Here is a 15,007-nt window from a genome sequence, read left to right on the forward strand (position 1 = left end):
CCATTGTGGTGGTGTACAGAGCCAAAATGACGACAACTGTATCATTGTCCAAATATTTATGGACCTGACTGTATCAGTGTATCATACATAGTTGTTATAACGCCCAGCCCTAGTCAATTCACATTTTGGCTGTCACCATCTTGGATTTTTTGGAGCCAGAAGTGACCATATGTACCAGGCTGTGAACATGTTTATTCCTGCTGTGAAGTTGGGCATTTTTACATTTTTACTCCTGTGCTGGCATCATTTTTCAACCCCGGAACCCCCCAGCCAACATTAACTCAAGGAACATTACTTGAAGATTTTTATCAGACATACTATGCGCATGGGAGAATTAATTTAAGACAGACTGTAACCATCCTCTCATTTGCAGATGCATAACTTGCCTCCCTGACAGCATAAATGAGATTGTGTCCTCAGTGGCTCTTTAGAAAATGACATGCAATGAGCCACAAACTCCTGCAGGTGTCCCTGTTTCTCTGCTGATTTCTAACTGCTGCACTGAGAATGTTATTACAACATGTAAACACAACTCAGCAGTACCTTCTCCTCACTGACTAATAATGTAATGAAATCCACTGCTGTGCTGTTTGGCTGGTGTCAGTCAAACTCTTCAAACCTCAGAACCAATCAAACACACCTGACACCCTCCTTCTTCTGTCACAGCGTTCTTACTCAGGTGAGAACACAGCCAGTGCCATAGCTCGCTCCTGCGCCAGCCTGGCCTTGTCCCTGCTTGTCCCCGTGCTGGTGGTGTGGCAGAGGGATGGTCTGGTACAGGTCCTGTCAGCGTTGCAGGCTGGCCTGCCGGGTTCCCCCACCGCTGACGACTCCCAGGCTGTCCAGTTCCACTCTGGCCTGGCGCTTGGCATGGTGCTGTCCAGCCTGCACCACCAACGCCTCAGGTAAAGTCTGTATGTCTGCAGTAATGAATCAAACACATTTTGTAATCCATCATTTATTACTGAGCTGATAGTGTGTGGTCTCCGCATGTCTGTGTCTCTCTGTTATCCAGTGATGTCTCTGTTGAGAAGGATGCTGATCTCCTTCTCAGCTCTCTGGATGCTCTCCAAAGCTGCTCTTTCAACCCCAACCTGGAATACAAGTCAGTGCTGAGTCCTTAGACATGATGTCAAGTACTAATCAGTAGGCCTGTCACAATAACTACTTCTGTTGGACGATATATTGATCCAGAAATAATCGGGATAAATAATATTATTGTCATTTTGAGAATTTATTTTATGCCACTGATATAATGATAAGAAGATAATAATGTAAGTACACCCTTTCAAAGAGCAAAGCACTTTTAATTCTTTAGAATATTCAGAGATTGAAATTGTAAATGAATAATAATATTTCACATATTAAATATATAGAAAGAACAATTTTAAACCCAGGAAACCCAAAAGCAAGCTAAGCTAATGATGAGATGTGTTTATCAGTAGTATCAGTGGTGAAGGCATGTGTGTGCATGAGTGCTGCATGTAGTGTGGAAGTGTGAAAGTAACAATGCATTGAGAGAAGCGAGCATGTCAGCCAGAGTGATGAGGTATTTACAGCCTGAGAGCACCTGGCCCAGGTGCTCCCAACAAGGTCAATCACACAGAGTAGATAAACAGGTCAGGGGACTATCACACTCTTGACCTTAGCTGTTTGTTTACTTTCCTCACTTATGTTTCACTTCTTGTGCGCTGAGCTGAACTGCCAATCAGAATGATTTCATTCACTGACAGGCTTAGGGGGCTCTGATGTCGATTTGCCATGCTGAATCGGCTGAAAAAACGCCAACAAGGGATGATAAGGGCGAACAGTGCAGGACACACTGTACTGACTAGGGCTACAGACGCTTGCTGAAAGGCCAACAATGACCGACGGCCGACTCTCAGCTTGGTGTGTCAGGGCTTAAATAGACAAGCTTAGTGAAGCTCCAGGAGCACCGCCATTACCTCCATAATCAAGCCTGTGTGCTGCAGTCAGCTCCTGGGGATGGACAGCCTGAAAGCCAGGCAGTTTTTCTGGTGAATTTACAGAATGGAGGATGAAGTTGTTAGAGGGTAAATTACAAACAGGCAACATGTTTGGCTCGTTGCCAAAGGTTGGCAAGCAAACAGTTATCAAGATTGTTGCTCTTCAACTCCAAAAGTGCAGCTGCAGGCTACCGGTAAGCTACACTGTGTTGTCTTCGAAGTGTTGTTTTATATTTCTTCAGACTCACGCACAAAGTCAGGGGTGAAGAGAAAACAATGGAGAATTTCTGGGGCTCAGTCTTACAGTGGTCGGGAAAACCCTGCTGTATATTCTGGCATCGTGTTGGCTGAAATGTTGGGGACATTCGTATATAAACAAACATACACGTAAACATAAGGTCAAAAAATGATTAAGGTAATTTCCAAACAGAGACGGCAAGTCAATAATGTAATTATTATGACAGGCCTACTAATCAGGGGATAACAGTATACTGTATGGTTTATATCAGTGGTTTCCGGCTGGCTGTCATGAGCATGTGTCAGCATTGTAATAAAGAGTAATTTTAAAGTGTAGTGAATTTCCCGCATTACACTTTTATTTTCAAATATAATTTCCTGCTACATAAAGTAAAGATACTGAAACATCCATCTTTCCAGTGAAATTAGCTCCATCACTGCTATGACCCTCACCCTACACGTCTACTTTGACAGTGATAAGTTCCCTTTTCCTGAACCTTCTTTCTCTGTGCTCTCCCTCAGTACCGGCTGTGTGTTAGGTCTGGGTCTGGTGCTCACAGCTCTCTGCAGCAGCGGACAGACAGACCAACATGTCCACGTCACCCAAACACTAGACAAACTACTGTCCAGCCTGCAGGACAGCAGTGGGCTGGGACGCATGCAGCAGGAGGTACAAACAGTCTTACACTACATGATACGGTTTTAGAGTTCTCAGAAAAACTTCCTGGATACTTAGTAGTCAAGATCTGTTGAAACATGTAGAAGTTGTGGTTATTCCACTGACACTGACTGTAGCTTTAGTTTAGTAGCTTTAGTAATGCAGCATAATGAATGTAGTCCACAGGCTGAGGGTAAATGGTATTGATAGAAAACTGAACCTTTTTTCAAGAAAAATTATTTGTAATAGCAATAACTGAAATTGTATTTGGAGGAGTTTTATTTCTTTTGAATATGCCCATCTGTGCAGGTCTTGGCGTACTCTGTGGCGTGTGTGGGTGTCTCAGCCTTCAGCGGAGGCCTTATAGATGCCGCCAAGGCTGAGGAGATCATGAACACTCTGCGCACCCTGACTGAGGAGAGCCAACAGGTAGTCAGTCAGATAGTGTCAGCTGCATCATACATGGTGCTGAAATTGTCATCACCCCCAACCTCTCAGAAAAATTAAAGTTTCTAAAAATTTCTAGAAAACGGAATGTGGCCACAGGCTAAGCAAGGTTATCTAGAACTCCCTCTCCCCAGTAATGTTTTCCAGCTCCTCCTGGTGGATCATGAGGCGTTCTCAGGCCAGATGAGATGCGTAATTCCCCCAGTGTGTTCTGGGTCTGCCCCTTGGCTTTGTACCAGTTGCACGTACCTGTAAGACCATTAACGAGAGGTATCCTGATCAGATGCCCAAACCCACTCAAATAGCCCCTTTTGACATGAAGCAGCAGCGGCTCTACTCTGAGCTACTCACCTTATCTCTAAGGGCCAATTCCCACTGAAAGCATTTTTGGAAGATTTCTAGTTTTTAGAACCATTTTTGAGGTCTGTCGCTCTGGCTTCTCACAGAACTGATATGCCTCTACTTGTAAATGTAAATGTATCAATCCTCAAGGAGACCCCCCTTGTTTTTTACACATCAAGTCTATTTTTGTTACGATTGGTGAAACATAATTTGCATGGATAGCTGTTCAAATTGCACATATATCCAGCTGTATATGTGTTTTGAACTTATTCAGTGTATCTACATTGATTGCTCAAGGCTCATAATCAGCCTGTGAGCTCCCTTTCACTCGCTTCAATGGACGAGGAAATAAAATCAGTGAATTAATTCATACAAACACTGCTGGGGGTTTTTCCCATGGAGCTGACATGAAAACTTTTTTGGTCCAGTAAATATCTGCTATGAGCTTTGGGAAGGCAGGTTAGTCTGATGAAGTCAGGGCAGAGTCAATGACAGAAAGCTGACATCTTGCTTCCAGAGAGGATTCCCAGTAAGGGTGCCACCAGTCACAGTTCAGAGGAAACTCATCTTGGCCGCTTATATCAGTGAACTTATTCTTTTCATCAATATCCAAAACTCGTGACCATAGGTGAGGGTCAAAATGCAGATAGACGGGTAGATCTAGAGCTTTGCCTTCTGGCTCAGCTCCCTCTTCACCATGGTGGTCAACTGCTTTACTGCCACTCCCCATACCCAGAGGGAACAGTCCCCTGTTTTCAGGCAGGGAATGATGGCCTCAGATTTGGAGGGGATGAGTCATCCTGCCTGGTTCATACTCAATTGCAAACTGCCCCAGTGCGTGCTGAGGAGCACAGTCTAATAAACAGAACCACATCATCCGCAAAGAGCAGAGAGGCAATTCTGAGAATTGAGAATTGTCTGTAATGAAGCAGTTTTTTCTCCTTAACTTGGCTCCACTGGTCACTACTAAACCTTTACTTTAAGTCAATGTACTGACTGATACTTATTTTAAAAACAATTAAAATGTGAGAAACCAATTGTTTGGTGACATTAAACTCAGGAAACAACTGATATACTTTTTTGTAATGTATTCCTTCAGTGCTGCACAATCCTGAAGCATTCTCTGTGGTCTAACCCCAGTTTTCTCTGCTTTTGTAATGTTTCTGTTCAGACACCAGGCTTCTCCCTGGCTCTGGGGTTGGTGGTCCATGGCCTGTCAATGTCCGGCCATGGTAAAGCAGAGGACATCCAGCCTCGTCTGCTGGCTGCTTGGATCAAGATCTTATTGGCTGAGGTGCTAGATCTACATTTTCCTCCCTATTTACAGCTGCAGTAAATACTGTATTCATACAACATCTACCCACTCTGTCAGTCTAAATCAAAGTGGGGTCATCATAGTGAAGAATGTGCCATACCATTAATTAAAACACCCACAGGCTCTTACTTGGCATTGAATGAATGAATTAAGAATGGGAAATCAAATCTTATCAACAGCAGCTTTTAATGAGTAACTGAGTGTTCTGCTCATGAACAGCTAGAAATCTGAAACTAGCCAGGATTCCTGCTGTTTAAAGTTTACACTTTACCTGTAAAATACGATGTGAAAGAAAGAGAAAGAGCCTGTATTTAATTACTCTATGTTCAAGCTTTAATTTCTGTGATACCAGGCAGCTATAACTCGTATATGTAATATGTAATATATGTATGTATGTATGTATGTATATACATATATATATGTAATATGTTTCCCAGTGTGCTGAATGATCAGTAAAGGGAGCTGTCTTTGTGTTTCAGGGCTGTCCCACTATGCAGCGCCTGGCTGCCGTTAACGGCCTGGTGGCTTTAGTAGGATCTGAGAGTTACCTCATTCAGGTAAGAGATCCACTCAGCTGCTGGGATCACTTTGAAATGTTTTGGCAAAGACTTACTGAAGATGTTTCACAGCTAATTTCTGCAGTGAAGTTTAAATCAGTCACAAAAAGTTAACAGTGGTGCAATGGCTGAACACCAGATAGAAATGATCCATTTTTACAAAGGCTTAGAGTTCTGGCTCAAGCACTCACATTTTACACTTTTAGCGGAAACTTTTATTATTTTGGGGGGATTTTTTCCTTAAATTGATAGGACAGTGTTAGGTATGAAGGAGGGAGAGAGGGGATGGCTGCAGGCTGGAATAGAACCTACAGCTGCTGCAGCAAGGACATTGCCTTTGTACATGGGACGCCTACTCTACCCACTGAGCTACTGGGTGCCCTAGTTCTTCAAAATATTCTTGTCCTTCTGCTTTATGGTGTGACTAAGCTGTGGTTACGGTCTGGTTAGGTTAAGGCACAAAAAGCACTGGGTGAGGGTTAGGGAACGATAATTGCTTGGGTTAAAATGAACACTTGAAAAATGGAACATGAAATCTCACTGGAGTTTCTGCGAATCTGGGGTTACGATCTAGACACGGCTGGCAACCACAGATATGGGTCAGTAAACTAATTCAAATTTTAAATCTTGGAGTGAAGTATTTCTAGTTATAAATTTTTGTTCTAATGAGACTGTGAATGCTTCTGTTATCATACTATTCTGTACGTTTCATTGAGCTTGTTTTCCTGTGGTACAGCAAACAAGTGAGTTGGAGCTTTCCTCCCAGCAGCAGAGCAGGCTGAATGAGGTTATTCGAGCCATCACACAGGTATGTGGACACAATTTATCCTTAATACTGTTGTTACTACCATATGAAATATTACTGGTTGATATTATGATATATAAGATATTGTATGATGTTATCAGCTAATTACCATGATGTTTGCAGAGCACATTTTAGACCATTTGTTTTGTTTGTTCTAATTACACTGAGCTGTCCGGTTGTATTTGCTCTCTTTTGCAGATCATAACATTCTCAGGAGCCATTGGTCTGCAGTCCAACAGTGCTTGTCTGGTTGGTCATCTGCATTTGGCCCATATGTCCACCAGTCACAGTCACACAGCAGGTAGGCACAGCAGCTCACAGTCAGCCACACTGTGAACCCCCGCGTTTACACGGTTGGATTCTTCTAGAGTTATTGTCTGCCTCTTTATTTCTCTCCATGTCCTCCTGTTATCCTCTCAGTTCCTCAGGATTTCAGTTACCTCTCAGAGAGAAGTGTCATCAGATCCATCATTGACTTCATCGCAGAGGCAGGAAAAAAAGGTTTGTGACTGGTTCAGTTAAATCTCTGCATCAATTTCGTCTCTTCTCAACTTTACCCACACAGGTTATAACTTTCTTTTCAACAATATACAACAAATATGAACATAAAATATACAAATCTTTTTAAAAAAAAATGTTCTCTTGCATTCTCCCTTTTTGGATCTCTGCTCCTCCTGTGGACCCAGGTCCAGAGTATGCCCCTCCAGCTCTGGTTAAGACTGCTCTGACCCCACTGGCATCAGTCGGAGCCAGTTTCCAGTACCCACCTATCAACTGGAGCGCAGTCCTATCTCCCCTGATGAGACTCAGCTTCGGTAAGACTTCTCACACATTTGTCTCTTTGTAAACTTATGGCTGGCAGAGTCAAAGCACCAAGCTCAGCATCTTTTTTCTCTCTGACAGGAGAGGATGTACAGCATCAGTGTGTGGTACTGGCAGCGTGTCAAGCTCAGTCTTCTCAGAGTGCCTCTCTCTTTCTGGGCTCCTGGCTGTCACCGCCACTTGTGCACAGTCTCAGTGTAAGTTCCTCTCGTGTAGAGTTTGGGATTGAACCTCAGTACTTTCTGAATATTGAGCGAAATGTATCCACCGCATCAAATACCAAAAAGCTGTCACTGAATGTTGGCATTAGCTCAGCACAGATAGGATGTTCAGAGGCAGGGTGTACAGTGGGACACAGGAGGATGGAAGAGTCTGTTTCATAACGCCGTTTGGCAGATCATGTCTCACACATTCTGACCAATGATGCCATCATACTATGTTTGATGCTGAAGTTCAGAGGTCATCCCATGATTGATGACATTAAAAGGCCTCATTGTTTAGAATCAAATGATTTCTTGAATTAGAATATCAGATTGTAGATATCCAGTCGCCAGTGAAACACTTTTATAGCCACTACCTGTGACAGGAGGCATCATGTTTTCAGGTTTTCCGTTTGTCCTACTCTTGTGAATGCAATATCTCAAGAATGCCCTGAGAAAATTTCTTCATATTTGGCACAAACATCCTCTTGCACTCAAGGATGAACTGATTAAGTATTGGTGGTCAAAGGTCAGGGTCACTGTGATATGGCATCCATTTTATTGTGGTGAACACAATATCTTATGAAGGCCTTGAGGGAATTTCTTCAACTTTGCCACAAACGTTCATCAGGAATGAACTGATTGGATTTTTGTAGTCAAAGGTCACTGTGACCTTAAAGCTGGACTGTGACCTATATGCTAATTAATACAAAATTATATAATTAAATTATATAACTATATATAATTATCTAAAATAATTATAGATAGACTATATAATTATAGAATCAAAAATGACTTAAGAGGATTTCTATTTCTCTTCCAGTACCACACTCGGGCTCACCTGTATGAGAACCTGGGCTTGTGGATGAAGCATGTAGCTGAAGACAAGCTCCAGGTCTACATGGAGAGTCTGGGCCTGCAGCAGTTCCAGGAGGACCTTCGACCCCAGCGTCTGTCCCTGTGTCGCTCCGTACTGCAGGGCCTCGCTCAGGCCATGGCTCTCCCAAACCCCCCCAACAACTGCTGGAGCATCCTCTGCTCCACCTCTGAGAAGATCTTTACCCTCCTGCCCAATCACATCCAGGTACATTCAGAAATTACCTACTGAGATGATCCATAAATTAATAAACATTTCAACACATGTCACTGTTTATACACCAACTGGCACTTTAACTACTGAAGGCACATTTATATTCCCTTTACATGTGAATGTAAGAAGAAGAAAGATTGAAGAAAGTTCAATCAGTATTTGTGAACATGAGCTTCTCTCTCTCAAAGTCTTCATAAAATGAGCAAGTAATTGTGAACTGTCAACAACAACCACCATGTCCTGCATTGATGACATAGTCCTTGTTGGAGACGCATCAGGATGCATAAGCATTAAAAAATGTGGACAGACCACCTCAGCAAGTGGTTTGAGTGATCAGATCACATGCGTCTTGGTGGTCTTTACACTTGTATTTAGCGCTGTCAACTCGTGATCGGCACTCAAGATTGATGTTAATACCCAGTATAAACAGGCTCTCAACGTCATCTAAAACATCTTTATCGACTCATTGTCTATGGAGCAGCTTCAGACCTTATAAGTGATGGCATCACAAATTTGAGTTTTAGCATTCTAGTTTTTGGATTTAGGAGAGAGTTGTACTCACAAACCAGCTATTTCACTGCTTACAAGTCTACAAGACCGAAATTTCAACTGCTTTTAGCTCTTCAGCAGACACTTAAACTGCTTTAAGTGCTTGAACTTAAACTGCAACTCCAATATATCTCACATGCAAACAGTTAACATTTTATAACATTTTAACATGATTTTTTTTTAAAGAAATGTATGAGCTGTAATTGTATCGGACCATTTAGCAAGAGTATCCTATTTCAGTTCTTCCCTGCTGATGATGGATTCATTTGTTTTAGGATAATGAAGTGGATTTGTATGTGGGAATCACCAAGTGTCTGTCTGAGATGTCTGACGCAGAGATTGACCGAATCACACGAGTCACAGAGGTACAGTATGATGGGACAGAAAGCAGAGAATAGTTGTATAGAAAGCAAATCACTTGTGTCATGTGCTAAGATATGCTAAAGTAAATATTGTAGTGTGTTACTTATGTCTCAACAGCAGAGTGTATAGTAACCCTTAAATGTCCTCACTATGAAAAAAGCAATGAAAAAAATTCCTCGGGGCAATAATAACAAAAATCTTTTTTTTTTTCTTCTTTTTTTTCTATTCTAACAGACTCCATAGTTTTTGAATACAGGCTTCTACCAAACGGCTGAGATGTGACTTCATTGTAACTTTAAAATAGAAGGAGAAAAAAAAATCAAAATTACAAACCATATACTGTTATAATACTCGTAATATGTTAGTATACCAACAGTTTGTTACCAAATTAGAAGTATTACCAGTACTAGTATATTTCCACGTATTTATTCTAGATATTTACCATTAAAGTGCTTTGAAATAGTGAAAAATCATACTGATATTTTTTTCATCATTAAATATATTTATAAGGGAATAACATTAAATACATGGTTTTAATAACAGTGCGTATTTATCCTTTTTTATGTGATAAAAACTGTAAGTTTATTATGTTAGCATCACTACCTTACCATAAAAGTTCAATGCAGCCATTTGGTTGAGCATGGCTTTACACAGTAAAAAAAATCATATTTATGAAATTATTTCAGCATATATATAATGGATAACATTAAATTAATCATTCAATAACAATGAATGATCAGAAGTGTTTTAATTTTGTGGTAAATAGTCTATCTTACTGACATTAGCTTAGCTTCACTGCCTTTACCATAAAAGGACAAATTAAGTGTTTGGTAGAGCATGTTTTCAAAAAATTATTTGACCTTTATTAGACTTTACTTTTGCATAAAGTTACATAAAGACTGACTATTTAAAGACACGGCAACATCATTACATACATAAACCAAATGGTAGAGATAGCTCAATCAGGTTGAGTTCAGTTTAACACATTTTTCATTAAGATAAAGTGACTCAGAATGTGCTCTATCAAATGGCTAAGCAGAACATTAAAGGGTTAACTGTTATTTTGCCATTTGGTTCTTGGCTGCTTTTTCTGGAGCTGTTGTTGTTGTCTGTTACGTAATAGAGTTGCAACCTGCAGATATATAGATTTTATTGTAAAAAAACAAACAAACAAACTTACAGATCAACTTTGAGCTGTTTTGGAAAATATTCTCATTATGTTCTGTTCTGTTTAGACTCAGATGGAGAAGACCTGCTTTGTCCTGGCTTACTTGACCTCCCAGGGCAGAGTTCCTCTCTTGGGTCTCAATGATGTAATTGCCGGTGTGCTTCGCGGTTGGCCGAGCAGCAGAGTCGGCTGGCTCCTCCTGCAGACTTTTTACCAGTGTCGCCTGGCCACCAACCCCAATACAGGTTAGGCCTGAAACAAGTCAACTATTGGAGCTTTTCCTGCGGCATTACATCATGCAGGAAAAGTGACAGTGCATAGTTTGAAATCTTCCAAGTTGTGAATCATTCCTGTAAAAGAAGATACTATCTGTAAACTATGGCTTTTTGCGGATGTGATTACTAGGTGTCACTACAGTTGAGAATTTTCAAATTCCACACATAATGGTTTTAATGATCAATTTATTTAGAAGTCAACACATAGTATACCTCTCTACATGCAGTACATGTTTGCCTTCATGTTTATGTCCACCTCTGAGTGAGTCCACTTGTTGAGATGGTTTGTTCTTTGTTTTAGGTGTGTTGAAACGAATGGAGTGGCTCCTTGAGTTGATGGGACACATCCGAAACATTGCCTATGGTGCAACCTCCGTCGCATGTGGAGACACCAAACTGGTATGTTTCCGAGCCTTGCCGGCAAACTGCAGTGTAGTATTTGTGGAGCTGTCAGTGTGTTGTTGTCACATGCCACAGATAATGTTTCAGAATGTAGGTGAGAGTTTAGGGCTCCTCGGGAGTAACTGTCATACCGGGGCTGGTTTGGAATGCAGCTCCAGGCTTGTTGGGCGTGTCCACTAATATGTGTCAAATGTGCGAACAGATTTTAAACTTACAAGGGTCTTATTATGCTTTTCCTTATGTTCTGTCCTATGTGTATAATGACAGATGTTCATATCAAACATGGCCAGTGTTTCAAGTTATGAGATAAACGTATGTAAAAGTAATCCCTGTAAACAAAACCCACAGGCTTCAAACCGTAGAAAGTGCCGCCATTCTCTTTTACAGTCACTCTCCAGCTGCAAAGACGATGCAGAGACTTTTGAAGAGCCAGAAACGTTGATCAGTCAGAGCAGAGTTGGCAAAGTATCTTAGACAGAGTGTGAATACAGATGTTCCAGCACAGACAGTATGAGGAACGTAATGGGTTTTATGACAATTAAAGCATGTAAACATGTTCTTGTTGAAATCTTAAATACAAGTATGAACCAAAAATTAGAATAATAGGTGCTTTTTAAGCTGCTCATATAAAAAAGTAAACTAAACATCAAATGGGGTTTTTATTACATAGGCGCAAACACTTCCATTGGCCCCTCTTTCAGCTCTGCTAAATTTGGGCTAAATTTAGACTCTTCTGTCTATTTTGCAAGTGTTGGTGGTGCTTTTTGTGGCAGGGTTTGGACGTTGGTGACGTGTGACTGCGAGTCATTCATCAGGATGATGGAATCAACTCACCAGTCTGTAAACTCTCCTCCTGTTGACTCCTACCTAGCTGCTTGCTAGCCAGGTTGTGTTTTTCAAATGTAAACATTAGTAAACACTGAGGAAAAGATGGAGAAGAATGACCACCAGCTGAACTAGCATCCTGCTAGCCATTGCACAGGCATTGGACAATAAACTTGGCGACCTCAGTGCTGCATCAGTTTCCAACAGGATATCAGGAACTGTAATATCCTTTGATTCACCTAAAACTTGGCGAATTCCTGGACAGCGCCATTCAACTAGGGGACTCTTTTTCTATATGGTGATGTGACAGAGCAGAGGACCTTGTTTGTGTCATTATTGTGAACATGATATCTCAAGAAAGCCCTGAATGAATTTCTTTGAATTTGGCACAAACGTTCACTTGGACTCAAGGATGACCTTATTAGATTTTGTTGATCATAGGTCAAGGTCAGTGTCACCTCATCTTTCTTATTCTTGTGCATGCAATATCTCAAGAATACCTTGAGGGAATTTCTTTACATTTGGCTCAAATATCCCCTTAGACTGAGGAATATACTGGTAAGACTTTGGTGGTCAAAGGTCAAGGTCACAGTAACATCACAATACATCTTTTTGGCCATAACTCAAGATTTGTTTTCATAGTTATGACAAAACTAGTGTTGACCCTATAATGATATAACGAAGTGATGTCATTTTATATGCAAAAGGTCAAAGGTCAACCTAATTGTGACATCATAATGTTCTGCATAAATCTTGACCCTTGACACTAATCTTGGGTGTTCACCTTAAAAGTGTTTTGATTGTATAGATCTTTTGTGTGCGAAGCATCCAGGTTTTCACAGACATGGATGTAAACTGTCAGAGAAGCTTAAAGGCCAATTTCCACCAGATGCGCGTTGGTTGCGTCTCCACTCCGGCACGGCGGCGGAGCCGATAGGATTCAATTCTAGTCAATATGTGTGTTTCCACCGGCTGCGGCTGTGCTGCGTTCCGGCTCCGTCTCAGCTCCGGCACTCTGGAGCCCTCCGCAACAGATACACAGGACTTCTATTTTTGCCGGACGCCGGAGCACAACGCAGCAATTCAGCACAGAGCAGATCGTGCGGGGCAGGAAGTCGTGTACAGAAACACAATAAAACATCCGGTTAATTTTCAAAATAAAATACACAGTGTTCACGGCGGATCATATTTCCCTGCACTACACCTTAAAAACTACATAATGGGCAGAGGCAGGCCTGAAGTCAACAGGTCAGAGGTTTTCAGACGTCATTTCACCCCGTGAACACCATGGACGAGGAGATATTAATCATGGCAGTGCATGTCTTCCGGCGGAGCTGCACCGCATCGCACAGCAAACGCAGTCGGTGGGTATTGACGGACGGCGGAGCACACAGCGGATAACGAGCGCTGCCGTTCCGCAACGGACACGCATCCAGTGGAAATCTGGCGTAACTGGTACGCTGAGGCATACAACCACGGGGCAGTAATGCTAGTTCATTAAAAATGAACACAGTACAGTATGCAATGTGTACCATTCTTGAAACCTGTTCAAACTACGTAGTATTCCTGCCTATTTAAGTTGACGATTGATTTGCTCTGTGTTTACACAGGCCACAGACTTCCTGTTCCAGATTTTTTCTGCTGCTGTAGTTTCCTGGGGTGACCACTTCATGCCCCTCCTCCTTGGCATTAGGGCCCAGTGGTTCCCATGGCAACCCAACTCCAAGCCCCAAACTCTGCAACACAGTCTGTACGGTGTGGAGGCATTCACTGAGCGTGCCCTGCCGCAGTGCCTGCTGGGAATGCCCCACAGTCTGAGTCTGCTCCTGGACAAAAAGCCCTGGAGCGGCCAGACAGACAAGGTCAGTGTGTCTCATATACTCTGTTATCATTTTAAAATCAATGATTAAGTTATGGGCCAGGTTTTTTTTAGCTGAACAAGATGGTGACAATGTGTGTGTGTGTTCTGTGTCTTAGTTCATAGACTGGCTTTTCAGCATCACAGAAGGTCCTGAACAGAGTCTGTCGGCCTCGACCATCAGCACAGCCAAAGGTAAAAACAAACAATTAAGGATTCATTTTCCATAGAAATATCTCTGTCCACGTAATGTGATTTCTTTAAGTGCTGCTCCATTACTCAGACAGTGTTTGAAGTCTTTACACCCTCCTGTGCTCAGGGATTAACAGTGATGTCACGACTTATGTTAGTGTAAGTCTGTAAAGCTTGACACTGGGCCACAGATGTATTAAGAAGGGTTGATTTAGTGCTGCTGGTCAGTCTTAAAGACCCTTTACAACCAAAGTCATCAAAATTATGCATGCACATGTTGGCAGCAGATGAGTTAGCAAGCTTTAAACATTGATTTAAAACTGTTACCAGCATCAAAATGAATGGTTACTGCGTGTTTAGTTGCCAGAATCAATATTCCAACAGTGACTCAAGTTCTGACAGGATCACAACTGTTTGGGAGCAAATCTGGTGACTCAGCCAAATGCATCACGGTTGCTTGCAGTAACGGCAGCTGTTGAAAACATAAACAGAACGTGTAGCTGTCCTCATAAAAGCCTTCAATTTTACTTCAATTCATTTTGAATACATAGTCATCTGTGCCTCATAGTTATCTATGCCAACCAGTTATGCAAGTTAGTACAAGCAACCACTGACACGTTCGGCTGAAGATCACCCAATAACAGTCAGTTGTTAAACTGAAACACTGGCAGCATCTATGGCTACAAGCTTTTAAATGTGTTGACGAGCACTTGGCTGAGGACACATTAAAAAAATGTGCGTGTTACAGCATACAGAAGCAGAGCTCATGTTTATCTAACAACTATATATTGTTGAGCGAGAGCTATGTTAGCTAGCAAGCCAACAACACAAATTGTAAGTACAATTCCCTCTAAGGAACATTAGTTTTCTGGTTTGTTGATTGTGACTCAAGCCTCATACAGAGTGGTTGTGTGTCCTTGTCTTTAGCGAGGGAG

General features: G+C 41.7%; 1 protein-coding gene across 1 annotated transcript in view; it reads left to right on the top strand.

Annotated features, from left to right (window-relative positions):
- focad (focadhesin) overlaps window positions 1-15,007 on the top strand; it is a 71,720-nt gene that overhangs the window by 54,331 nt on the left and 2,382 nt on the right. The window contains exons 27-43 of the mRNA XM_050067634.1: window positions 667-905; window positions 1,016-1,105; window positions 2,727-2,874; window positions 3,172-3,291; window positions 4,823-4,945; window positions 5,446-5,523; window positions 6,260-6,331; window positions 6,527-6,629; window positions 6,749-6,829; window positions 7,015-7,143; window positions 7,232-7,347; window positions 8,174-8,434; window positions 9,265-9,354; window positions 10,588-10,765; window positions 11,097-11,194; window positions 13,633-13,884; window positions 14,000-14,075. Of these exons, the coding sequence (XP_049923591.1) occupies window positions 667-905; window positions 1,016-1,105; window positions 2,727-2,874; window positions 3,172-3,291; window positions 4,823-4,945; window positions 5,446-5,523; window positions 6,260-6,331; window positions 6,527-6,629; window positions 6,749-6,829; window positions 7,015-7,143; window positions 7,232-7,347; window positions 8,174-8,434; window positions 9,265-9,354; window positions 10,588-10,765; window positions 11,097-11,194; window positions 13,633-13,884; window positions 14,000-14,075 (2,254 nt within the window). The remainder of the gene's footprint in view (window positions 1-666; window positions 906-1,015; window positions 1,106-2,726; window positions 2,875-3,171; window positions 3,292-4,822; window positions 4,946-5,445; window positions 5,524-6,259; window positions 6,332-6,526; window positions 6,630-6,748; window positions 6,830-7,014; window positions 7,144-7,231; window positions 7,348-8,173; window positions 8,435-9,264; window positions 9,355-10,587; window positions 10,766-11,096; window positions 11,195-13,632; window positions 13,885-13,999; window positions 14,076-15,007) is intronic.

This window comes from Epinephelus moara, chromosome 17 (genome assembly GCF_006386435.1).
Source record: "Epinephelus moara isolate mb chromosome 17, YSFRI_EMoa_1.0, whole genome shotgun sequence".
In the NCBI taxonomy this organism is placed as follows: domain Eukaryota; kingdom Metazoa; phylum Chordata; class Actinopteri; order Perciformes; family Serranidae; genus Epinephelus; species Epinephelus moara.